The sequence below is a fragment of the Ischnura elegans genome, chromosome 9 (assembly GCF_921293095.1).
Source record: "Ischnura elegans chromosome 9, ioIscEleg1.1, whole genome shotgun sequence".
Classification (NCBI taxonomy): Eukaryota; Metazoa; Arthropoda; class Insecta; order Odonata; family Coenagrionidae; genus Ischnura; species Ischnura elegans.
In genome coordinates this window covers 30,002,474-30,029,041 of record NC_060254.1, presented here as the reverse complement: position 1 = coordinate 30,029,041, position 26,568 = coordinate 30,002,474, and the positions used below count along the sequence as shown (strand labels likewise).

The 26,568-nt window shown below is 38.7% G+C and overlaps 2 protein-coding genes across 4 annotated transcripts; one reads left to right on the top strand and one right to left on the bottom strand.

Moving 5' to 3' along the window:
- The first annotated feature begins 4,533 nt into the window (after positions 1-4,533).
- LOC124165686 (organic cation transporter protein-like) lies at positions 4,534-25,953 on the top strand. Of its 2 annotated transcripts, XM_046543171.1 has the most exons (11): positions 4,534-5,607; positions 17,114-17,281; positions 18,178-18,281; positions 18,372-18,526; positions 18,753-18,921; positions 19,561-19,714; positions 20,690-20,858; positions 21,253-21,381; positions 23,424-23,614; positions 23,719-23,892; positions 25,636-25,953. In XM_046543171.1, exons 1-11 carry the CDS (start codon positions 5,269-5,271, stop codon positions 25,642-25,644), a joined length of 1,761 nt encoding a protein of 586 aa, XP_046399127.1. In that variant the 5' UTR covers positions 4,534-5,268; the 3' UTR covers positions 25,645-25,953. The 2 variants fall into 2 exon arrangements, with proteins under 2 accessions (XP_046399127.1, XP_046399126.1); XM_046543170.1 differs by lacking the exon at positions 25,636-25,953 and having other exon boundaries at positions 23,719-24,196.
- LOC124165685 lies at positions 13,744-16,497 on the bottom strand. 2 transcript variants are annotated; one of them, XM_046543167.1, is made up of 3 exons: positions 16,320-16,497; positions 15,825-15,983; positions 13,744-15,684 (listed from the first exon to the last, which is right to left on the bottom strand). In XM_046543167.1, the coding sequence occupies exons 2-3, from the start codon at positions 15,965-15,967 to the stop codon at positions 13,863-13,865; spliced, it is 1,965 nt and encodes a 654-aa protein (XP_046399123.1). In that variant the 5' UTR covers positions 15,968-15,983; positions 16,320-16,497; the 3' UTR covers positions 13,744-13,862. The 2 variants fall into 2 exon arrangements, with proteins under 2 accessions (XP_046399123.1, XP_046399124.1); XM_046543168.1 differs by lacking the exon at positions 16,320-16,497 and having other exon boundaries at positions 13,744-15,695; positions 15,825-15,915.
- Positions 25,954-26,568: the final 615 nt, after the last annotated feature.

Here is a 26,568-nt window from a genome sequence, read left to right as displayed (position 1 = left end):
TTAGTTTATGAAATTATTTCCTTGAAAAAATAGTTTTATTTTAGTTACATATCTTGTAATAACACATATCATTTTTCATGGGTTTAAGGAAAATTTGTTGAATACTTTCGTTTCAATTCAATACTGATTTTGCTTAAAGACTTTCTGATCTTTGCTTCTAAGGGGGCAGCTGCCCCTCGCTGGGTACACCCATGCTTCACTCCCTCTCGATTTGTCCTATTTCTTGACGGTTAACTCTTACCTTAAAAATATGACGGTACCTTTTAAACTTACGCATTATAAATGCCAAAAGGGTGTTTGAAATAAAGAAGTGTGGAATGTAGATAGTATTATCAGTCAGGGGCGCAGCTAAGAATTAAGTCTAGGGGGGTTTTTAGGCGCAACTAATACTTTGGAGTGTGGGGGTATTGCATAGTCACCAGGGTAAGCGGGATTCGCGGGGACCCTCCTCCAGAAAATATTTAAGTTTAATGGTTCAAAATGGCGAGTTTTACGGCTTTCTGAGGGATATTTGATTAATCCTAACAATAATCTATAAGTTATCATAATACAATTAAGTAAAATTTTAAACTTAAATATTTCTCTGAGCTCTGGGGGGGGGGGGGTTTGTCCCCCAAAACCCTCCCCCCCCCCTCTCTTCGCCGCTGTTATCAGTTAATCGTTAAAATTTTCCTCGAAGTTACGCATGAAGGAATCTCCTCTTGTTACCTATGTTTTCTACTCTTGTTACGATTCGTTTTCTACAAATAGTACTTCAAAGAGAGGTGAATATAACTAACCAGTACCAGGGTCGTGCGGTAGTTATGAGTCTATCGAAATATTTGGCCAGGGGGATAGAAAGTTGAAATTTTGTAAGCGTTGAAGAGGAAAAAAGGGCAAGAGGAATGCAAGAACTGTAACCATTGGACGTTGGGAACTGTGTGGTGAATAACCATGCGATGTTTATTTCCACGTCCGACAAACACCATAAATAAGATAAATGATTTTCCGAGCGTTAAAGTAGAGAAACTACAATTTCCCTGCAGAAATTAAGGCCTTAAATAAGTGCTAGGCCATTATCAAGTCACTTTACTAACGCACCTCCATTATTTGCATATACGCCTTAACACTTCCCATCACAGACCTATTGAGGCGGCTAGCGGGGTATAATGTGAATTTTGTATGAGAGGCAAAAGACGGAGAATTAGGCTAATTGACCCGATGATATGAGTCTAGCCGATATATTGAATCAGGTAGGGTGCTAAGGCTGGATGTAGTTCAGGATTGCCAAGGTTCTGCCTCAAATCTCTACTGTGGCTTACATTTCAGGGGTACATTCGTCTCTGCACGGGTTCATACATTCATATTAACCCGTAATTCGTAGTCCTTTGTTTGTCAAATGGGACGTTTAATGACTCTCCGCTTTGCGCGTTTTTGTGAATCAGGAACTCAACCGCCTGCATTGTCCTGATGTGTCTCACCTTCTGTATGTTCCTTATGCTTCAAATGTCAACGCTTTTAATGTCCTAATATAATTCCGTGACTTTGTTAAGATTTTTTAGTTTTTTAATGGCTTTATTTCATCACAGTTTCACAACATGGTGATATGATAAATATTGAAAAGCAGTCATAAACGATAAAAGTAGAAATGGAAAATCTAACTCGAGGTCTCATGGTGTTAATGCAGTAGTGTAATAATATTTAAGTTTTAACTCTCATGCTTCCTGGCATTATTGTTCATAAAACAACTTTCCTCTTGCATAGAAAAAACTTTTAATATTTTAATAGAATCCAAAAATTGGTATGATTAAATTTGCTGCTGAACTTAACGCCGCTATTCAATTATTATTACACCATTTGGCGTATGAGGCGTTATACCTATGCTTGTTTCAATTTTTTTGTTTTGTTTCTCAACTCTTGTATTTTATCCAATGGATGGTATCTCCAGGCCTGTTTACACGAGTATTTAAACGTGCGAGTTAATGTCTGATTGCATGAACGATTTTGTTGGGCCGGAACGGAATATGTACGAATGAATGAATGAAATTAGAACAGGTTCTATTTTCTGTTGATGCGTTCGCACAAGCTGGGTAGTTACATGGTGCATTTTGGCGTTCATTCTCTCGTTAATACATTTACCTTGAGCAAACTAATGTACCGAGTAAACAAGTCTACGGAGAACGAGAATAGAAGGAAACTTAATTTATTGTGCAGCTTATATAACCAATTCCTAATCGCACTGTCGAATGGAATGAATCAGCACTTTGCTCATGAAGCAACAGTATGTTCGCGCAAGAACGTTACCCCGCGTTAGTGACTGAGTTCAATGCCCTTGCTCAACCTGCAGCTCGTGTTTATGTACGCGGAAGGAATGGGGAGCCTTATCACAGAAGCAGTAAATATCGTAGTGGCGTCCGTAGGAATTAACTCGGTCAATATGCAACGAAAGCCGGCGGCTGTTTCCCATGCAGGAATGGTCTGGGGTGATTGGGGGCCCTCGGCTGGGGACCTCATGATGGAGAACTACTTCACAGGGGATTCGGGGGTCCTCCCACGAAATGTTTTAGGAAATCGCACACCCGGAAACAGACTTTGACGCCATTCCGGCTCTTTAAAACTACATAAAAGTTATTGAAGTTCGCAATATCGTAAAAAAATAATATTATGAAAAATGAGAATTTCACAGCTAATAAATATTTGAACTGTATTATGGTTCAATTATATATTTAGTGAATTTGTTCTTTGAAACTATACTGAAATCTATATAAACCTCAAAAATAACGCTTTCGAATAATCCTTTCATAAATATGTAATGTTCTCTTTCATCTTCAGACACCTTTATTTTAATTAGTTTTTATATAATCTTTTTACATTGAGTATGTTGTAAAAAAAGCAACAACTGGCAACGTGGAATTTTATACTAGCAAAAATTTGGTTCAGGTAATCTCAGTCTTTTTTATTACACCTTTGATATTTGCATCTCGATAAACGCGAGCGTTGAGTGGGCCCCTTAAGCTCGAGGACCTCGGCGATCGCCGACCAGCCGACCTGGCCAGACCGCCCCTGTTTCCATGAATTATCGTCGTATTCCCCTATGTCATGCAGGCACGAAGGGAGGGCATTGGAAGCTTCTCCCCCTTCCTACCGAAATTATTTTCCTTGCGGCGAATAACCGCAAACCATTTGCTGAAGAGAACACTTGGATAGAGACGGTCTAGGGTGATTGGGGGCCCTCCCTTGGGTCTCGTGATGAGGCCTTCATTTGGCAATCTGGGGTCCTCCCCCGGAAAATTTTAGGAAACTGCATTCCCGGACATGGAATTTTACACTATTCTGGCTCATAAAACTACAAAAGTTAATTAAAAAAAAATTTCGAAAGAAAAATACTATGAAAATCGAGAATTGCACAGCTTGTAAAATTTAATAATGTATTATGGTTCCATCATCTATTTAGTGAATTTGTTCATCAAAACTCCACTGAAATAAAAAAAATTAAAATAACCTTTTCTAAAAAGCATCAGGTTCTCTTTTATCTTCTGACGCCTTTATTGTATTTATATTTTATACTATCTTTTACACTGATTGTAAGTGTGTTGTAAATAAAGCAGCCAATTAAAACGTAGAACTTTATAATAGCGAAAAATTTGGTTGAAGTAACCTGAGTCTATTTTATCGCACCTTTCATAGACGCTTCACGACAGACGCGAGCGTTGTAGGGGCAAAATATTTCATAGCAAGAATCTCGTTCCGAGAGATTTATTAATTAGAAAAGTATATTTCAGTTTTATCCTCTTCCACTTGCCTTGCATCATAACACGAAGGACAATTAAATATTTGTAGTGTACCCTGTTCACACTTGAAAAGGATTGCCAATGCCATGTCGAGAATAACTTCAAAATGTATGCTGTTGCAACCCTTGAACTGTAGATGTCTTTACGCATGCTTTGACTGACTTAGATTTTTAGTTTTTATTGCCTCATTTGAAGCCTTAGATAACATCGTTTGCCTTTTTTGGGTAGACATTATGCCATAGCCCCCCAGCTGGTGAGCTAAAGTGTTTTTCGATGGAGATAACGGAAGGTCATATATTTAAACCTTTTAGGCTACTTTCGCATTTCAAATGACTTAAGAGCCGAATGAATAAGCAAATTTAAACAATAGATTCTTTGAGAAATGAGGAATTTTGGCAACAGTAGAAGATAAGAATTAATGCAAGCCATAAGAATATTAGCGTAACCAGGTTACAGAGAATACGATTGAATTTGATTGGTTGTCACTTTTAAATGTATTAGATTATGTAAAAAAACTATATGATGTTGAAATTGGAATTAAAACACTTTCAGTTATCTAGCAGTCCTTCGTTCGTTCAAAGTAGGACTTTAAGTTTGCCATACGTGAGTTAGCTGTGAACTCGACCATTTCCAATTTGGCTGCTTCTTTCTGATAAACCAAAAAGGTCATTGTTTTGCGGAGGGGATGGCTATAAACGCTTCTGGCAGAAAGGCTAGTTATCAGATATCGTTTGTTTAGCGCAGTCGTCCGCGTTGTGCGGCAGTGGATTGTTCTTCGAGCGTCGGGACGTGTTCTTTCTCGCTACTGCCCTCTCAATTTCAAATCTGCCACTTGGTAGTTCAAGATTCGCATATTTTATATTTTCTTTGTTATCCCTGACGTATCTCGAGTTCTTTTACCTAGTGGAGGATTTAGAGTAAATGATACGTCTGAAAAGATCTTGACACGGGAAAAAAGCTTCAGAAATTATTTTTCCGTTTTATGATCAATTAGTTTTGATGTTTCTGCGAAGTTTTCGTATATATCGTCTTTTTCCTAACGTAACCCTCCTATAATTTCGTAAGGAAAATGATAATACTCTCTCTTGGTATTTTTTTGCAAGTTTTCTAGACACTTTAGAAGTGATTTCTTACCTTGAGATATTTTATCAGTGAATAGAGGCTGAAAGCTTCTGTACAATTCATAAGTCTTCAAGAATACATGTTAAACTTCGGCAACCAAGTTACATTGATTCCAGAGAAAGAGAAAGTGCTGATGTTATTTCTATGTTTGATGCTCGTGAAGGGACTGGAGACTTAACATCTTATTGATTTCGCGTTACTCTGTGAGCATAAGTGATCAATTTTAGTGAACACCATATAGTTTCGAACTTGGCGAGAGGTTTTTTTGTGAGGTAACTATAGAGACAGTTTGAGGTGAAGGCTATTTCTGTGATTAGGCTCTTCACTGAGGATAAGGTGATGGTCGTTGATTGAGGGCTGGTGTCACCTCTGAAGAATGGTTCCTCATTTCCAGTGCAGTTCGGCCATGAAGGGGGACAGTGCAGACATCGAAAAACGCGACTTCTGCCTCGAGAGACCCAGGCTCTCCTCTTCAGCGTCGACTGGCGGCGGCGGAGAGACGGACGCTATCTTGTCGACGGTCGGCGACTTCGGCCGTTGGCAGGCGGTGGTCACGGTGCTTCTATCCCTCGTGAAGATCCCGGTAGCGTGGTTTCAACTGGGAATCGTTTTCCTGGCTCCTCCCTTCCCTTCACCTCCAACATGCGCGAGACCACCTGGTTCCAACATATCGCTTGAATTATGGCGGAATATCAGCGAGCCTTACGTTCAAAAGGTAAGTACCTACCCACCTTTATGTTTAAAGAATAACTTCGCCCAGTGTAGTGCTATGGTTAACGACTGCTGCCACGTCTACGATATAAATTACACGGCATTGGTGGACTCTGAATGGAATCAAACTTCTCAAGTATCCAAATTCACGCCGATGATCCCTTAACGGAATTACTTATTTTAATTCCGTATCCTGGGATCCCCAACGCAGGAAATGGCACTTCGCCGTTGGGTGCCGGAGTTATATTATAGTCTGTATACCGTCGGGTGGCGCACGGGCCCGCCGGCTACCTGAGTCGGTCCAATAGTTTTTAAGGATGTTTCTTTTCTCCCCCTGGCGCTGGCGGACTGACTCAGGTAGGTGGCGGATCCATGCGCCAGCTACCTGAGTCGGTCCCATACAGTTTTATGGTCGGTCCTTCCCCCCTATCCCCTGGCGCTCGCGGACCCACACGGGCCCTCCAGCTACCTGAGCCGGTCCCTTAGAGTTTTTATGGCCGGTCCTTTCCTCACCCCGGCGCGGACCGACTCAGGTAGCTGGCGGGCCCGTGCGCCACCCTATGGCATACAGACTATAGGTTCTTTAATATTATTGGGGAAAATTGTTGAGGCTGATGGCGGCGGAGAGACGGACGCTATCTTGTCGACGGTTGGCGACTTCGGGCGTTGGTAGGCGGTGGTCACGGTCAGGGGCGCAGCTAGGAATTAAGGCTAGGGGGGTGGGTTTTAGGCGCTACTAATACTGGGGTGTCTGGGGGTATGGCATACTCGCCAGGGTTATCGGGAGGTGCGGGGGCCCACCCCAGAAAAATTTTAGGATAAATAGTGAGTTTTACGGCTTTCTGAGAGATATTTTACAAATCCTTTCACTATTATATAGCCAATAGTAATGCAATTAAGTAAAATGGACTTAACTTAAAAATTTCTCTGAGCTCTGGGGGGAGGGGTGTTTATCCCCCAAACCTCCCCCCTCGCTGCGCCACTGGTCACGGTGCTTCTATCCCTCGTGAAGATCCCGGTTGCGTGGTTTCAACTGGGAATCGTTTTTCTGGCTCCTCCCTTCCCTTCATCTCCAACATGCGCGAGACCACCTGGCTCTAATATATCGCTTGAATTTTGGAGGAATATCAGTGAACCCTACGTTCAAAAGGTATGTTTATGAAATGGTATGGTACAAAATTATGACTTTCAATTTCACCACTCTGCAAAAGAAATTTATGGCAAAATTTATCGCGTTCTGATCAGTGGAGTAACCAGGAATTTTGTTCGTTGGGGGACCAAAATCGGGGGAAGAAAATTTTGAAAAACAGGGTACTAAGGAGAGGATTTTAAACTAATTGCAAGAGCGAAATCGAATAATTTCATTTTTCAAAGAAATCTTTTGGAATTTAATGATTTTAAATTATTTTGTTTTCTTTTATGAAGAGAAGTAGTTGTCCGGACCCTTCCCCATCGCCACGCCACTGGTTCCGATGCGTGGTACTTGGCAACAAATTATAGCCAATTACAAATTACCACCAAATTCCGTACACCGCCCAAGCCCTCCCCGAAGCAAATTTCTGGCTCCTGGCCATCATGTTATGACGCTGCGATGTACCATCAGGGAATCTTATAATTCAATTTTCCTGAAAAATAAAGTTCATTCAACGAGAGTATGGTACCCAATTTTTCTGTTCAGAGAAAAGTTCGCACAGGGTGATGCTATGGTTTACGACTGCTATCACATATGCGATTTAAATTACAATGCATTGGTAGACTCTGGGCGGAATCCAATTTCTCAAGTATCCAAATCCGCATTGACGATCCCTTGGCGGGCTTAATTTAGTTTAATTCTGTATCTTAGTATTTTCGTGGGCAACTTCGCCGCCTTAAGAAGGGAAAAGGACTTCGCCGATGGGTGTCGGAGATTCTAGTTTAGAGAACTTCTGGTTTCGAATAATCTTTATGGCAATACAATCCAGGTGGCCTTAATCCTTATAAATTTCAATTGAGAACCTCATTTAGAGGGGTTGCATTCTTTAACATATGTGAGAATCGGGTTGCATACCTTCAGAAGAGCCGTTGTCACCTGTTGAAGTCTCTGGGAAAAAAGCCGTTTCAAATCTTCAGCTCAAGGTGGTTATAGCAGGAGCATTATTGCACATTCATGTTTTTTCATATTTTTGTATTCATATAATTTATTATATTTCCGATACTTAAGCTAGTGCAGGAGCCAGAGCCGGTCAATGGCTGTATCCAAAAATTGCTTTTCGAATTTTTTCAGGGGAAGTAAGAAAATAATACGTTTTCTGAAATTTTTCTCTGATCATTTTCTGTAGGCCATCTTCGGAAAAATTTTCATCTCTTTTCACTGTCCTGGAATCAATCGATAATAGGGTGGTTTCATATTATTTTTTTATTGCCTAAATCGAAAGATTATTACTCCTGGAGTACGTATTTCACGCATTTAGATTTTTAAATGACGATATCTATTTTTCGCGATTAAATGAAAAGTGAAAATTTTCAAGCGCGCGTAAACGCGATGCGTAAGCATGAATGCCGGGAAATCTCTCCAAGAGACTTATTTCTGGTTCCCGCTGCCCCCCTGTGAGGTGACCTTGAGGCGAGGCTTAGCGCTGATACGACGCAGGCTACTAGCGGGTAGCTGAGTACCCTGCTGGCTGGTAGCGCTTGTCTTAAATAAGGATTATTAATACCTTATCAAATGAAGAAAACTTTCCGACCTTAGCCAGTTTTAATAAGTGATTATTAAGACATGTTTCCCTGAGCTCTACGCCTCATGCATGCATTGGTAACCTCAGACGATGTATAACTCCTATCTTCTTGTATAGAAACTAGGTCCCTGTGACGTCACGTGGAGTGGCATCGCATGGGCGCCAATCTGGCCCTTTTCAAATGAGGATAAAAATGGACCATTGCCATTCGTCTAAACCGCTATTTCTAAAACGAAATAATTTGTATATTTTGAATACACTAATGGTGGGCAACGAATCGCAATCAATGCTTTTCGTTTTCTTTGATGAAGGAAACTACCCTATTCGTATAAGTGAACGAGTCAGTGCGTCACACTCACAGTAATTCAACCTGAAGGGTGAATGGGATAGTTGAAGGTAGAGCTCATCTGGACTAAGCCGCAGGTATGTTAATACCTCAAATTCAGGGTATGGAGGACAGCTCCTTTCCCTGGGCCCCATTTCAAGGATTTTGATTTGGGGTGTTCAAAGGATCCGCCCGGGATTTGAACTTGGGACTTCTCAATCAGTAGGCAAGTGTTTTATCCACCAGGCTACCAAATAGGCGTCATACAATGGTTAGATAGGAGTTTTATTGCTCAGATCTAGAGTTTATACTCTCATAGAATGAACTTCTTCTCTTAGGAAAATCGAACTCCAGATTTTCCTCATGGTACCTTATACTGTCTTCACCACATTCTTCACATGCAAGCTTCACCATATGATGGGCAGGAGCCCGAAATTTGCTTTGGGGAGGGCATGGGTGGTGTCCAGAATTTCCATGCTGGTAATTTGTTGTCAAGTCCCACATATCTGAACATGATGAATTAAACTCTAAATTTCTTTTGCAAAGTGGTGAAATCAAAAGTCGTCTTTGTTTTTTACATGAGCGACTATGGTCAGTCTGGTCTTGCCACCATGGGTGTTTTACAAACAAATTTAAAGTCTGAGACCCTGTTATCTGTCCACAACCTTCAGTTGTTGAGAGAAAGTCTGGGCTAGCAGTCACCTTAGAGGATGTATTGTGAGCAGTTGCCGCCAAGGGAAAAAGTTTCAGGGGGCTTGAAGCCCTTAAGGTCACGCCCCCTGTCTAAGTGCCTAATGATGGCTTGAAGTTTCCCTCCCCTTCCATGGTAGATATGTCATGCTCATTTTAATCTCCATTCCTGATACCCCAGTCATTGAACAATTTTTATGGTGAAAAGATCATATTGTCACAATTTTTCCACTGCAGTAGGCCTAGGCGAGCCTTGCAACCCTCAGCCCCTATAACTTCTTAGCCCTGTGGGATGAGATAGAGTCAGGGGTTTATCCTGGAAGTCTCATTTTTACATATTTTGAGCATTACTGGAACAGAATACAAAATTATACTGAATTAAATTTTCTGCCAGGAAGCTCCTCATCATTTGTTCTGTAGTAGTCGCACTTTATCAGTTATAGAGGATGTAAAAATTACAATTTTTAAATTTTGTACCTATTTCAATGGTATTAAACCAAATGCTAATGTTAAATAATCTTATAATTGACAGAAAATTGAATTATGTATTGAAAGAGAAATCTACTGAAAGTGGTCATAGAACACCGTGCAGATTTTGGGGATCCCAGTTCAGATCCACTAGATGTAGATGGAGACAAATAATCAATTGATCATTCATTCAATCACTAATTGAATCATCTATTGTTTAAGTTTCTCACCTTGTTAGCAAGGTTTATTCCGCATTATTCTGCTCATTTCTCCTACTGTTAGGCTTCATCAAAAATCATTGTGTTGTAAGTTTGGCTGAAGCTTTGGAACTGTGGGGCTAGAAATGCATATGCCATAATACTACATTGAATGTCAGTTTCCATATGCTACCTAACCTATATGAATATGTATCATAAAACCACAGATAAAGAATATGGCCTAGGTTGATAAAAACAGAGCACCAGGCACTTATGGGTTCAAGGTTTTTGGAATCAAATTGATTCAATAATTTTTTTGAAAATTGAGTTGGATGCAATTGTCACCCATCAGCAGTGGCGTAGCCAGGAATTTTGTATGGGTGGAGGGAAAGTCCAAAACCCGGAGGGGAAAATTTTTGAAAAACAGGGTACCAAGTAGAGTAGGGGCGGTCATCAAACAACTTTTTTCGAAAGTCAAAGTTCGACATATTACAAAATGTAGCCCGACGTACCAAATGAACGGAGAAAAAATTTTGTTCATGTAGGTTGACATCCTACGGTTGCACCAGGGCAGTTTATGTTAAGCGTAGGCAACCCGCAACACATTCCCTCTTTTTACGCTATTTCGGCGATTAATGTCGTGATTTTAATGATTTTTTCAGCCGATTCTGCACCAGTCATGTACGAAATAGTCGAGGTAAGCAACATAGGTCGAATAATAACGTTTATTATACAATCACCGGTATTAAAATGCAAAGAAACATAAAAAACTTTGAAATTTTCTTAATTAATGGTATATATTTTAATTTGGTGTACTCGTATGGGCATGATCGCACTAATCTGACCCTACCGTTTATATACAACAACATTTTTCCCCTCTCCCATCCTAGAGTAAGGATCTCCTCATCTCCCTACGGCCCGCCTATGAACTAATGTCAACGCACTGCTCAGGCTACATCGTCTACGAAAATGACTCCGTGTTCCAAATTTTGCAGTTCTTCACCCACCATGAGAACAGGTGCTACTCTGGCTCTCAGGGAGACCCAGAACTCGCCACGTGGAGGGCGCTCCAACTCGAGCTTCTCCCATTACTATCCACCCTTCAAGTCTTATGACGTACCAGTTAAGATGCAATCTTTTTTGTATCCAAAATTGGTGGAGATAAATGGTAATTAAACAGATTGGAAGGAAGTGAGCTGCTGAAGGCTATGTAAATACAAATTAAAACAAAGTAACATTTTCCGGTAACCTCTCCTTTTTCTCCATTTCCCCTCTATTCTCCTTTACTATATACATATTCCCTGTACGCTATTGATGAATTGTCTTGTACATGTGGATGGCCTTTCGCAAGGTTTTGTGAGGCAAGGATTTCGTGCCGAAGTGATTTTTTTTAATGGAGAAGCAACTAAAATAAACAATGAATGTATTGACACGCTCTTCAGTTGAGAGTCATCTCTTTGGCGCTCCTCGACAGATGTTTGGGAGATATCTTCCCACATATGAAGATATTATGAAGTATTACTAATGGGTGAAGATGGAAAAGATGCAAGAAAGATGAGAATTTGATCAATCGGTCCAGGAGATTGCCCATGTTGTCGCCGACAGAGTGGACCAAGTGTAGAACGACGCGTCTGGACCTTTAATGTCGAACCGCGGCATCCTCATGGCAGTTTAGAGATACAACACGAAATGTAAAAAAATTATGAAGAGCACAAAGAAGAAAAATTCCTCTGTTGCCCATCGAGACTTTATTAATTTAAGGAAGATGTTAAAATATTGTTTTATTTTCCTCAATGTGTCTTCCAAAATTGGCCTAGTGTATTTGTAAGCCGAAGACGTAAATTAAAAATGAAGAAATATCATTCCTTTTAGACCAAAGATCAACCGGAGAACTAGTGATTGGGACCATTGATTGGAAAACCACAAAAAACATAGGAAGAAGGCTGCCAAAGAAAAAAAATGATAAAAACGGACGAATCATTTGAAAATAGGGCATCATTTGCCCAGAAAATTGGTTCTAAGTTCAAGTCTTAGGGCTCTAAAGATCAAAATGACTCGCCACCCGTGCTCGGCGACGAATGGCAACCATCCTCCCGCCCATCCTATAATAGCTCGGCGCGCAACATCCTGAAGCTGCCTGTGACCTGCCAATCGGTGAAAAGGCACAACGTAGCCAGCGGTTTGCAGCAACTCTCGTGACTGGAGCGTTTGAAGACGTCGGCCAGGTCACACCTGAAAATGCATCGATGATTGTCGACCGGAAGAAAATTGCGCGACAAAGGAAGAAATACAGAGAGCTTGCGACTTCAGAGGATATGGAAAAGCTTAGAGACCAACCGAGGATAGCATTGTTCTTCGAGGGAAGAAAAGAGAAGACGAAAATCAGGGAATTGTGCAGCAACAATGAAGTGAGCATCACGACATAACCGAAGAGCATGTAGTCATCCTTGCAGAACCCGGCGGGGTTCATTTGGGACATGCATAAACTGAAACAGGAGAAACAGAATGGCTCGGAAACTCTATCCTCGAATTAGTTGAAGCTGCTATAATTGACACGTCTTCCACACGGTGCATCGGTTGTGATGGATCACATTCGAACTCCGCGACCGGCTGGAAGGGAGGCGCTATATGTTTTATCGACGTGCGTCTCGGGCGTGCCTTATAGATTTAAGTGCCTTCTGCATTCAGATGAACTTCCTCTTCGACTTATAATGGAGAAATTTGATCGGCCAACGACGGGACCAAATATCTATATTGGGTCAGTTGGTCGCCAACTAAAGACCTGTGCGCAGCTACCTCTAATGAAATTTCAGACGATTGATCTTGGTCTACCTGATACTGAACTAAATTCATCTTTCATCAGCAATTACCAAAATTATTCGCTGGACATGGCTCGTGGTATTTCCAGGGGATACATCCCACAAGAGCTGGCTGATCGCGATTATGGGGAAATGAATAACAGCAGATGGGGAATGACGGCCAACAGAATGATCCGCGTTTACATAGAAACAAGACGACCAACAGTGGCTTTGAATTCAATAACCGAGACTATGATGAAACTCTATATTCCTATGGGGTTCACAATAAAGAAAAATTGGAAGATTACAGAAGCAGAACATATCTGGGAAATGCTTAAGAGAATAAGACAATTCCGTAAAAAGTAGAGTTCTTGAGAAATTCATCCAGAGCAAAGCGTTCTTCGCTCATCCCGAAAACATCCTCATTGGTGAATGATGAAAGGGTCGAAGCGCGAAGAGTAGCTTTCCAAAGGATATTGCAGGCAAGAAAGACCTATTCGCCAGATGAAGGCATCAGGGCTTTTCACATCCCTGACCAGTGTATTTATATCAGTTCATAGGCGAGGGCCATAGGGAGATGAGGAGATCCTTACTCTAGGATGGGAGAGGGGAAAAATATTGTTGTATATAAACGGTAGGGTCAGATTAGTGCGATCATGCCCATACGAGTAGGGGAGGGTGGGGCACAGTGAAACAAAAATTATTATTTTGCCTATAAAAACATTGCTTTTGAAAATAAAATAACAATGAAAATATATAAATGGTGCTTGTCATTTTCTTCACTATTCCTACTTTAAAAAATGGAATTATTTAAAAAAGCAATGGATTTACATCAATTTTTGTAGTGATATGTCAATTGTTTCACTGTGCCCCATGTGTGGGGCACAGTGAAACAGGGCCTTTTTTACTTATGGGGCACAGTGAAACACATTTTTTCAGATTTTATAATACCATTTATTTTTACCTTTGGCAATATTTTCACTAGAATGAAACTCACAATGCATGAATACAGTAATGGATTAAAAAACATGAAACAAACTGCACCTTAGTCAGTGATAATTAGAAGCTTAACGAACATCTAAATTGGCAAATGAAATTTTAAATGAAATAAACCTTTTCATTCTTGCAGTTCCTTTGCGATAAGAAGGAGGTGGTAAAACTAATTTAATGTCTTTCATGCTGACAGATGCTATATCTTCAATATGTGGGAAAAAAAATGAATTTGGCACTTTGGAACTTTTTCGTAAATATGTAACTTCAGCGCCATTGTGTTTTCTTGCTTCTTTAATTATTCTACCTACATAGTAGAATTTTTTCTTCGATGAAAACTCAATCAAAACATAATCACCAACTTTTACTGTACCTACTTTATTTCCAAAACCTTCTAAAATATCCTCATTACCTTCCAAGGGGTTTGAAAGTCCTCCCTCTGACGTGGTGTCTGAATTTTGATGGGGCCCCTCACAGTTATCAATGGCAACATTGGCATTAAATAAACTTCTGCATGATTTAGTTGCCTCAGAAGTTTTTTTTCCTATAGCTGTATTTTTCTTTTCCATCATACGGATTTTTTCTGGTGTGTCTGTTATGATCATACTTTTGCCTGGTTCTCTTTTCCTGGTTGAATTTTTCCTTGGAGCGGCTTTAGGATAGCCCTTGAACTGAGCAGGACTTTGAAAAGTTCTTTTATCTTCACCTTGACCATTGTTTAAACTGGAAGTACTTGCAGTTGCTCTTAATTCTTGGCTCAATAAGTCACACTCTTCAGTTTCAGGAGAAGGCTGGTCTGTTACAGAACTACTCAAGAAATCTGCCTCGGTGAAAATGTGCCTATTATATGGATATATTCCAGTTTTTTTGAATCCATTAATAATAGTAGCTGGAGTCATAGCCTTTTGATGGGCAAAATTGACGCATCCTGCAATATGGTAGATGGAAAGAGCTTTACCTGGATTGCTTTTGTTCCAGGAATCAACTGCTGCGGCATAATAGGTCTTAAATGGAGCATAACAGGAAACATCCAAGGGCTGTAATTTGGCACTGCAATGAGGTGGAAGAGTCACAATCATTATGCCATACTCTTTTGCCAAATCTATTACTTGTATACTAATATGGCTTTGGTGATTATCCATTATTAGCAGTGTAGGGTCTTCTTTACTTGTTTTTGTATGTTTGATGAAGTGCTTAATAACTTCAGGAAATATTTCTGCTGTCATCCAACCACTTTTCGATGTCAGTCCAAGAGAGCCAGGAGGGGCATTGATCAACATATGATCACTGAACTTGACCCTTGGGAAAACAAATGCAGGGGGTATGGTGTTTCCGGATGCACTCACAAAACAGCATGTAGTAACTAGAGTTCCCCTTTCACCTGCTGTTACATTATTTACCCCTTTGGATCCCTTTTCTGCAATCACCTTGGCAGACTTATTTACGACTGTTGAGGTACCAGTTTCATCTAGATTCCATATTCTGGAACCATCACCAAAACATTCTGAACGTCTTAAGGCTGCACCAAGATTGTCAAAAAATGTTTTCACTGTGTGTGCATTAAATGATGTGCAACGAGAAAGAGAACAGTTTTCAGGCTGCCGAATGCTTAAATTTGGATTTCGCTTCAAGAACAATCGTAGCCAGTCTAAACCTGCAGCAGAGTCATCATGCCAGTTTTTTGGCACTTGTATAGAGTTCACCACTGCCATTTCATAAGCTAGCTCTCGAGTGTTACGAGTCGACTGACCATAACAGAGTTTTGAGCATGTTATCAAATAGTCAGCCAAGCACTTTTCTTGTTCAGCTGTAAAAATCAATCTGGATTGATATTTTGGTGTCATGCGAACATGTTCACCAGTCCCTTCATCACTAGCCTTTTTTTGCTTACTCACATACCTGAAAAGAATCTTTTCAAAATTATTATTTGGAAAATTTGAATGTCAGTTTACGTTTACTGTTTATTTGAAATTTAAAAAAATTTTCAGAAAACTTTCAATGTTACAAGATGTTCACATGCAAAAAACAAATAAACATACCGACTGAGTGTTACATAATTGACATTACATTCTTTGGCTGCTTTCCTGATTGAATAGTTTTCATGCAGAACAAGATGAACTGCAGCGCGCATTTCACCATCTGTGAAGGATCCAATATGGCTCTTTCTTATTCTATTCCTCATTTTTGGAATCTTTATTCTGAAAATAATGAAATTCCATCAGAATAACAATAATAATTACTATAGTAATCCACACTGCATATTTCAAGTCAAATAGTTCTTCCTAAATGAGACATGGGGCACAGTGAAACATGTTTCACTGTGCCCCATTTATCTTGTTTCAGTGTGCCCCACCAGGCCATCTTGAATAAATAAACTTACTGCATGAAAACAAATGAAGATATAGAAATATGTTTGGTGGTCTCCAAAACTTAAGAAATGGTAACAGTAAATACAATGATAAGTTAAGATTTCCCATGAAAAGGAAAAGTTTGTCAGTGTGAAATAATTCTTTGGAATTATTTACTTTTCTCACCTTAAAATAGGTTTTGATCCATCAACAGGAGACTAGAAGAGCACAAGCCATGAGACTGCAGCAGCTGTTGTGGTGTTAGTTCCTTAATATAACACAGAGAGCACTAATTCATAGAATTGTCAGGAGGAGGGAAATTTGAATTGTTTCACCCTGCCCCATGTTTCACTGTGCCCCACCCTCCCCTACACCAAATTAAAATATATACCATTAATTAAGAAAATTTCAAAGTTTTTTACGTTTCTTTGCATTTTAATACCAGTGATTGTATAATAAACGTTATTATTCGACCTATGTTGCTTACCTCGACTATTTCGTACATGACTGGTGCAGAATCGGCTGAAAAAATCATTAAAATCACGACATTAATCGCCGAAATAGCGTAAAAAGAGGGAATGTGTTGCGGGCTGCCTAAGCTTAACATAAACTGCCCTGGTGCAACCGTAGGATGTCAACCTACATGAACAAAATTTTTTCTCTGTTCATTTGGTACGTCGGGCTACATTTTGTAATATGTCGAACTTTGACTTTCGAAAAAAGTTGTTTGATGACCGCCCCTAAAGTAGAGGGTTTTAAACTACTTTTAACACTTTTCATAATCTGAATAAACTTCATTTGTTAAAGAAATATTTGGTAAATTCATGATTTTTCAATCTTTCGTTTTCTTTTATGAAGGAAAATAATTGTGTTTTTATATTTTGGGGGAGGTGCCCCTCAGAGCCTCCCCCTGGCTATGCCATTGCCCATCAGTGACTATTGCACTGCAGTGTTTCATCTGTCTTTTTCTTCCTCCTCAGGGTGATACTATGGTTTATGACAGCTGTCACATCTACAATTTAAATTACACTGGATTTTTCGACTCTGGATGGAATCAAACGTCTCAAGTATCTAAATCTACAACGGTGATCCCTTGCATGTCTTGGGAATATGACCGCAGCTTATTTGAGGAAACGATCATTTCTGAAGTGAGAAAATTTCTATGCATTAAGCATACAATAATTGTTATACTGTAGCGAATTACTAGGTATGCTATATTTAATTTACATTCAAGACAAGGTTTATGAGGGCATTAGTCGGTGAATGTAGGTGTATTTTACTCTCTAAAATTGATGAAAACCATCAGAAAATTTGAATAGGTACATATACATATTTTTAAAAAGAGAAAATGCAGTGAAGAGATGAATTAAGTTTCACATTAATTAATGAAAGGAGGATATTCTCCTGTGTGATTTACAAGAAATTATACAAAAATGAGGGTGGAAGTTCACAAAAATGGTGAAAATAATTTAAAAGTAGTGGTTTGGGGGATTGAGTGTTTGATATTATGCGATGGCATTTGCTTTATAGATTGCGGCCACCAGTGATGTAGCCAGGAATTTTGTTTGGGGAGGGGGGAAATTTTTTAGCAACAGGGTATTGAGTAGAGGATTTTAAACTAATTTTAATGCTTTTCATAATAGAAAAAAATCCATTTTCCAGCAAAATATTTTGTAAATCCATGATTTTTCAATATTTTATGTTCTTCTATGATGAAGCAAAGTATAAATTGTTTTTATATTTGGAGTCCAGACATCACTGGTGGTCACATATAGTAATTCTAATTTAAGAGAAAAATTCAACTACATGTTTATGTATATATACTGAGGTAGGTATTTAAGGGAGAGTGAATTCAAATATTATTATTTTGTCATACTTTTAATGCAAGTGTTTGCTAAGCCTCTAAGTTTTTATTTTCATCATTCCGGGATTATTTCTGGAAACATGTACATATTTGAAATTTGTTTTTCCATTCCAATACAGATTAGACCTCACTCATTTGCATAGTATTTGTATTTTAATCTTGTTCTAATTTATTATGCAGTGGGACTTAGTGTGCCAAAGAACACAGCTCTCTAACATTGTACAGATGACCTTCATGTTTGGGATATTGATTGGCAATGTTCTATTTGGAATATGGGCAGACAGGTAATGTGGGATGTCTTTTTCTTTATGTACTGTGCAAGTGATAAGATTTCTCAAAAAATTTAATCATTTCAATCAATTTTTGATTGCAAGGTATGGCAGAAAAGTGCCATTGATTGCAGCCCTGACTCTGCAGGCTATCACTGCTGTTGCTTCTGCATTAGTGCCATGGTTTGAAGCTTTTGTCATTCTCCGATTTTTGCTTGCATTAGCAACCGGGGGTACCATGCTGACCAGCTTTGTCATTTGTAAGTTCCTGAAGATATGTAGAAATAAGTGAATTATTGACGTAAGTTAAGCCACTATTCCCCTCCTCTTTGTGCAAAAATTACTATAACTTTTTTGCTTGCTAGCGATTCTTGCTGTCTATACTGTCAAGTGCTGTGACTTTGTCTCAATTTTTTGATACTATTATGTATATAAAATGTGAACAAATTCCATTCCAATTTTTCATTTACTTTCTTAATGTTTCAGGCATGGAGATTGTTGGAGGATGGTGGCGGACAGCAATCCCTATTCTATATCAAATTCCATTTGGCATAGGACAGTGCACAATGTCCGGTCTTGCATATTACTTGAGGCATTGGAGGCATCTACAACTCACTCTTGGGATGTTATCAGCCTTTTTCATTTTATTCTGGTGGTAAGTGTAAAGGCATATATGTACCCCCCTTATAGCATTTAAGGTCACTGTCAGCTTCAGTCAAAAATCCTTAGATTGGTTTAATTCAGCTCTCCTATCTACTATCCTCTCATCTAATCATTAATAATTAAATAATGCCTTTTTTCATCTTTAATCGCCTATTTATGTATCTTATTCATTGCTATACCGATCAATCTTCCTGTCCACTTGTCCTCAGATGATTGTTTTCATCAGATTAGGTATCTTAATTGTAATATCTTATTTCAATTGAGTTATGATTTGGCCATTTAAGTTGTTTCATTTTCTTCCCAGAGTTTTCTGTAAACTTTTTTTTACCATTGCAAGTATTTGCTGTCAGTAAATTTTCATCTGGGATATTATAGCCCAAATATCAAATATTTCAGTTAAATTTTCTGAGGCTATTTATTGGTAAATTACTGTTTTCAAAGAAAATTTTCAATAGATCGATGAGTACCTATTTTACCTAATGACATTCAATATATAGAGCATCCATTCAAGCAATTATCATTCACTTTAAGAGCCAAAAGCTTAATTATGCAAATATGATCATATTTTGCCACCAGATCCTGATTTATGGCAGAACTACAGGTTTAATGTTTCGTTTGTTTGTATTTTTAGGGTGATTCCAGAATCTCCAAGATGGCTTCTTTCAGTTGGACGCCGAAAGGAAGCTCTTGAAATCATTAAAAATGCTGCGAAGAAAAATGGGAGGCCAGTGGATGCATTACATGATTTACGAATTGAAGAAAAAGTGCGAGAGACAGGAAATCAGGTAAGAAGATAAATTATAATAACTAACTGAATTTTCATTAACTTCTGAGTCTAGATTTAAATATTTCCCAATTGACGATGCTGGTTTGCCTACATGCGGTAGTAGCTGAATCTCATACATTTTTCTTGACTAAAACTCCTGTTTTTTGTTGTTTTCTGATTAGTTCATTACTTTTTGAGCAATCATGATAGCTTGTCACTGCAGTGCAGTGACAAGCTATCATAGTTCTTAACTGCTACCACACTAATAGGTCTTTGAAAGTTTCTGATGTCTGTGTTAGATGCTAGAGTAATGATAACTTGTAAGCTTATGATGGTAGGATGCTTTTAGGACCAGCAGTCAGGGTGACGGTCCATAGCAGACTGGCATAGGTGCAGCAGCGGCTCCAGCATGTGTTACATGTGTGGGCCAAGGTTGGGCCAGATTATAAAATGGCTGGGCCTAACCTTGAGTTAACGTGGATGAATACAAAGGAAAAATATTGTTTAAAACATTTATTTATTGACCCTACACAAAAAAACTGCTTTGAAAGGTAAATAAATGTGTATATGTATGTGCGGTTGGCAACTAGGATATCCAAGTTCATTTCCCAGTCAAGAAAAGATTTTTCATAGAGTTTCATCCATGGATAAACGCAATGGCGTTACTATAGGGATAGTGGGGTCTGGGGACGACGACTCCCCCAGGGATGGGGGGGGGGAGGTCCAGGGGTAGGTCACCGGTTGGTATCAGTGACTCGTCTCACTGCCATGATTTAATGAGTGATCTTTAACTTAAAGCAGATGATGTTTTTATACGTCAAAATTAGTAGATATAGTTTTAAATATTTTTTTTAAATTTCTCTGAGGCTTTGGGGGGGGGATCTATCCCCTCTTCCCCCACCATAGTTACACCAGTGGATAAACACATATGTATCTTCTAACCAGTTTATATGATTTTGCATAAAGTAATTTGTTGAAATTTTTTCCATTTCAGAATGTTGGTCAAAAAAACAGGATTTTGGACTTAATGAAACGACCTCACATGAGGACCATTACTCTTTGCATATTCTGTGACTGGTTCATCGGGGGATTAGCATTCTTTGGATTGTCTCAGTATTTGGCTTATGTTGGAGGGAATCTCTTCACAACGGTGGTCATGACTTGTGAGTAACATCAGTATGATCAGTAGCAATCCAGAGATGGATTCCTTACAGTCATGCTATCCCATAGCCGATGAAAAAATCCAAGATTTTGATAAAACACTTCTTAACGGGAGCGGATCCAGGATTTATTTCTGGGGGGCAAAAGCAAGGCCGTATCCAGGATTTTTTTCTGCGGGGGGCACAAGGATACCTCGTAATGCAAAATGAACGCAATGATATAATGGGACCGTATGAAAGATCTTGCATATTTTTTAAGGGTCTGGGGGGCATGTGCCCCCGTGCCCCTCCTCCTAGATCCGCCAATGCTTCTTAACTACAATCTAAGCTTAAAAGGGGTATCTCCTCTTGGTGACAATAATTCATAATGCATGGTAAATTATTGTTTTTGTTGCAGCTCTGTCATCAGTTCCTGGCACTTTAGCTTGTGTGTACATTGTGGAGCGATACGGAAGAAGAAAAACCATTATTGTGTCCCAAATGATCACAGGGATAGCAACAATTCTCATTTTAGCATTTCCAATTGGTAAGCAATACTTTTAATTTAAAGCCCCAACAGAAATACTCCCTTTGAATCCGTAATGAGTTGCAGTTAATTTTTTTTTTTTTTTTTGCTGTTTGGAAAGATCCTATTAATATATGTAAGTCCACCCCGTGGACTGCAAAAGTGATTATTGAATTTGCTTTCATTCCAACTTGTCCAATTCATGTATCCATAGAGAACAGAGGAAGAAGTGACATTTGGTCTAAATTTCCACCCAGCAACTTGCTTTGAAGGGTTTTGAAGGCTTGGCTTCTGATAAGACTCCAAATGTATGGGTGGTGCATGCTTAACCCTTTCAATTCTAATGACTAAAATATGTGGTAGTAGGTTTCTTGACCCTGGAGATGAAAGCCGAAAATTTTCTTTGGTGATTTTCCTTCACAGACGAATGAATGATGAAAATATCCATTTTTTTACCCCTTTTCAGACGGTCGCGGGTATATGAAGACCTAGTTTTGGGTCTCAAAGAAGCGGGACTTAGGCCTTACCCTCGAAATCTGGGAGCAGGTACCCAGACCCCTCGTCTCATATTATCCCTCTTTGTGGCAAAGGACCGCGGTCATACAATGTTCATTCAGTCAGTTTGCAAAATAAATACATGTTCCTTTCTCAAAAATTTAAACTAAGGATTGAATTCTTTGTCATTTGAGCAGCGTTTATAATTTTTAAACAAATTGTACCATAAATATTAATTTATATTTCTATTTCAGTATATGTAAATATTTAACAGGAAAATTGTTGCTGCATTAAATTCATTAATATTGATAGCATAGCTTCTTTCAAAATTTGAAAATTCTAAGAAAAAAATGAGGAATTCAATTCGAACTCTGCAACTTTATGTTCAAGTAACAATTATCCATACAGCTAATGCATAGAAACAAATCATGATTTACCGCGAACCAATGCCGCTGGTAGGGTCATAAACCCAGAAAGGAGGGAGCCAAACTACCCTCGGAGTCCGAAATAATGTGAAGTCCCCGCTAGCAAGGGTTGAAAAAAGTTGCTGCTGGGAGTGTGAGATCATCTGTAAGACCCTCCTTAACGAATATCCCGCAAAATGCTCATTACAGAGGTAACCAAAGAGTCTCTTGGGGCTCAGTCCAGCAGTCATGCTAAGGAGAGAACTCAACCATCTTGAAAGGGTTATGATTTGTCATTTATTTATTTATTTATTAGCTCCAGTACATGTGGTTACATGTATAGAACAAGTCAAGATACAGGAAAATAAAATATACATAGGTCATATGTATATACAAAGTACCAGTCAGGTATTCCACTTCAACGAAATAAATTCATCCACAGAATAGAAGGAATTACTGAGGATGTATTTATACAGTTGGGATTTGAACAGTGAAAAGGGTCTTGTTTCCCTTAATTTATGTGGGAGGCAGTTGAACAATTTCACCCCTGCATAAAGGGTGAGGCTATGAGTATGACCACCCTAAAATCTCACTTACATTGCTCACTTACATCTCACTTTACTTAATTTTTGAGCCCTAAAAGCTTAAGTCCTTGCACACTCGCATTTTGAGTCTAAGCCTATTAGTGCCAGCCATTTAAATTCAAACAGCAAATGCTAACAACAACCAATTGGCTGTTGATAGCGTTTGCTGCTAACCCAAGCAGCAAACGTTATCGATTGGATATCTAAATTAGGTTGATGTATCCAAAACACATTGTTATACAAAAGATATTTTGGCAACGTTACAAAGCCATCCTAATTGTAACATCCACAACATTATGTCTACTCATTAGATGTGGTGTAGATACCTGTATTAGCAATGTTGTAATATGTGGACCTTGATGTCCAATGTTGTACATTGCTGCAACATTGTTTGGCAGGTCCTTTGGATAGTTGACGCATATCCATGAAGCATTAATTGGATTAACATGGATATTGCTCAGATGTCTTATGTTAACACCAACAATGTTGTCTGGATGTTGCAGGGATATTGATTGCTGCTTGGGAAGCAATGATTTGTGATTATGTAAATTGTTTTTCTATCAATCTTTCTGTTTTTTAGGAGAGTATGTTGGCGATTGGCCTCGAGTACTTTTGGTAGTAGTTGGGACCATGGGGATATCAGTTGCATTTCCAGCCTTATACCTCTACTCTGGTGAATTATTTCCTACTGTGATACGCAACTCTACAATGGGTGTAGCATCAATGTTTGGACGTATAGGGTCCATGGCTGCTCCATTTTTGGCAACATTGGTATGACAGATAGTCAACTCTTTAAAATTATACTTATGGACCCTTATTTACTGGTAAAGATTTTATTAGGGTGCCCTAATATTTTTGTTTTAATTCACTCACAGGGATATTATGGTGATTATCTCCCACCTTTGACTATTGGAGCTACCTATATTGTAGGAACATTTCTCATATTCTTCTTACCAGAGACTAAAGGCAAGCAACTTCCAGATAGCCTTGAGGATACGGATAACTTTTACAAAGAAAAATCAAATGAAAGTTCATCATATCAGTCTACGGTAAGTGAAACTATTCAGTATTAACACTATTTTGCTGTTTTCATATTCAAAGCGAATAGAATTAGATCATTATATCAGTTTTGAGTGGTTATGAGCAGTGGCATGACTAGGAATATGTTTTGGGTGGGGATAAAGGGGTAAGGGGGGGCAACCCCCCTCATCCCTTGCTAGCATATACCATCATGTGACCGGGTCCAGGAAAATTTTTGAAGAATGTCATGCATGGAAATACTTTTAACACCATTTTGGCATTTAAAATTTAACATTAAGCAGATGCAGTTATTGTACATCAAAACTAGGCAATAAGTCGCTTTAAACAATTTTTTTTTATTTCTCTGAGGCTTTGGGGGGGATCTATTGTTATCCCCCCCATATTTATACCAGAGGTTCTGAGTAATCAATATATGCGTACATGTTGAAATACTATGGATAAGTTAAGATTCCCCTTCAATCTATTTCTTAAGGGATCATGAAGAAGAAAGGAAAGCCATTTGCGAAAACTATATCTGTTGTCTGGTCCTCCCTACTTCCAATTTTGAGCCTTTTCTATTCCATATATCCTAGAAAGTCTACCTCCTGGGTTCTACCAGTGTCTCCTTTTTTCCATTGTATGTTGTCCCCTTGAGTAGGTTTGGATGAAAGTCATTTTTTTTGGGAGGGGTAGTTAATTATTTTCTTGGGTCCCTTGGTGATATGCAACACCTCTCAGCAAGAGTGTGTCTAAAGGCCATTTTACACGGTACACGGAATTGCACAATCTGACGTACGTGCGAAGGTGCAATCAAAATTGCATCGTGTAAAGCTGTGAATTGCTAGAACACATGCAAGAATGCGTGGATGCGAGACGGCAAAATTGCCCCTGTTCTAATTTCATTCATGCAATTCCACGCCATTTTAGAGATTAATGCAGCTCGCCTACCTGCGAAATTCCATACCCCGTGTAAAATGGCCTTAAGGTCTGATATGCAAGAGTATGATGATTGTGCTGATATGTAAAGACAAGTGATTTTAATATTAATCGATCATTTTTTACACTTTTTTAAGTTGGTGAAATTAAATCTTTTATTGGAGAGCCACCTTTGCCCTTAGATGCTCAAGGAGCTAAAATATCGACCCCAGAGTAAAAGTGTTTGTCATAAATGTAAAAATCATATCACTGTAGTAAAAAATTGTTTTCATTTACACAGCCGTATATGTTCTGAAGAATAAGTCAGAATCTCAGTATCGTATAATGTCAATAAATTACTTTGCAAAAAATAAACAAAAACTGAAATTTCAAAAATTGGCCTTGAGCTCTCTTGGAGTGGAAGTGGAAATTCCTGTGAGACCAAACGGATAAAAAATAAAAACTTTTCCAGACATTGCCCCCTCCTTATGTAAATGCCACAAAAATATTTTATTCCACGGTCATTATTAACTGCTTCATACATTGAATTCCTTCATATGCTGTAACATATGCGCTTGATGCTTGGATTTTGTTGGTTTATTAGTTTCAGTTCAAAGATAGTTCACTTGGCAGTGTACTATTAATGAATTAATGTCTTTTTCCTTACAACCCTTGAAATAAAAATGCATTTGCTCAAGAAGAGGTATTCCCATGATTAACATTACTCTCCTAGTATGGAGGCTCTAAAAATGGTTAGATGTTGATATATTTAATTTCCTGTGGAATGCTTGAATTTTTTTTATATATTTCATCATTTTTCAATATGTTAGTCTTACTTTGCAGTATTTTACTTGCAGGAAGACTGAATTTCAAAAAGTATTGGCATGCTGAATTAATAATGAAAAACCATGTGGAGTATAATAACTTTGGCTCAAAATGTTAAGAAGAATTCAGTGCAATAGCTCATTGTGGGGAGATGATTTCTTGGTGCTATGAAGAAACAGATGGTTCTCATGCATTTACCTGTGTCAATTAACCCATAGACTGTGGGAACGTTTTATATGATTTGTTTTTCTGGGATGGCCGGGGAGAGTTAATTAAGCTGCAGTAGCAATCCCTGCCAGTGGCGCAGCGAGGGGGGGGTTTTAACCCCCCCCAGAGCTCAGAGAAATTTTTGAGTTTAATCAATTTTACTTAATTTGATTGATATTACTAATAAAATAGTGTAAGGATTAATAAAATATCCCTCAGAAAGCCGTAAAACTCATAATTTTGAAACATTTATCTTAAAATTCTGCAATTTATTAATCTCGCACCCACCGCTTATCCTGGTGGGTATTCCATACCACCTTACACCCCAGTATTAGTTGCGCCTAAACCCCCCCAGCCTTAATTCCTAGCTGCGCCCCTGATCCCTAGAGTGAAGGAAAGTGCACTTCATGGCCTCTATCCGGGTAAAAATAAAAATTTTGGGAAACTGCCGTAGGTTGTCAAACAATGGTCAAAATCAGTCCACCGTCAGCGCACAAAACATATGAAAACGTTCCCACAGTCTAAGGGTAATGCTTTTTTGAAAGAGTGTGAATTTTGTACATATTTTTAATAAAATATTTAATATATTTCCAATATTTTCCTCCTCGAACAATTTTATTTAAATGGCTTGAAAAGAGAATATAAATTATAAAAACAAAAAAAACAGATAGAAATGTTTTATATGATTCAGTTTCTCAGCTGTGAAGTATAATGCTCTGAAATAATAAACTAATTCATCTTTCCCTTTCTCATGAAGC

Bases quoted from the DNA above. Each gene is read 5' to 3' on its own strand.
- LOC124165686 (XM_046543170.1), top strand. From the start codon at position 5,269: ATGGTTCCTCATTTCCAGTGCAGTTCGGCCATGAAGGGGGACAGTGCA. The intron at 19,715-20,689 runs GTAAGAAGATAA...TTTCCATTTCAG, and splicing joins TGCGAGAGACAGGAAATCAG to AATGTTGGTCAAAAAAACAG. The intron at 23,615-23,718 runs GTATGACAGATA...ATTCACTCACAG, and splicing joins CTCCATTTTTGGCAACATTG to GGATATTATGGTGATTATCT.
- LOC124165685 (XM_046543167.1), bottom strand. From the start codon at position 15,967: ATGAGGAATAGAATAAGAAAGAGCCATATTGGATCCTTCACAGATGGT. The intron at 15,685-15,824 runs GTATGTTTATTT...GATTCTTTTCAG, and splicing joins AATTATGTAACACTCAGTCG to GTATGTGAGTAAGCAAAAAA.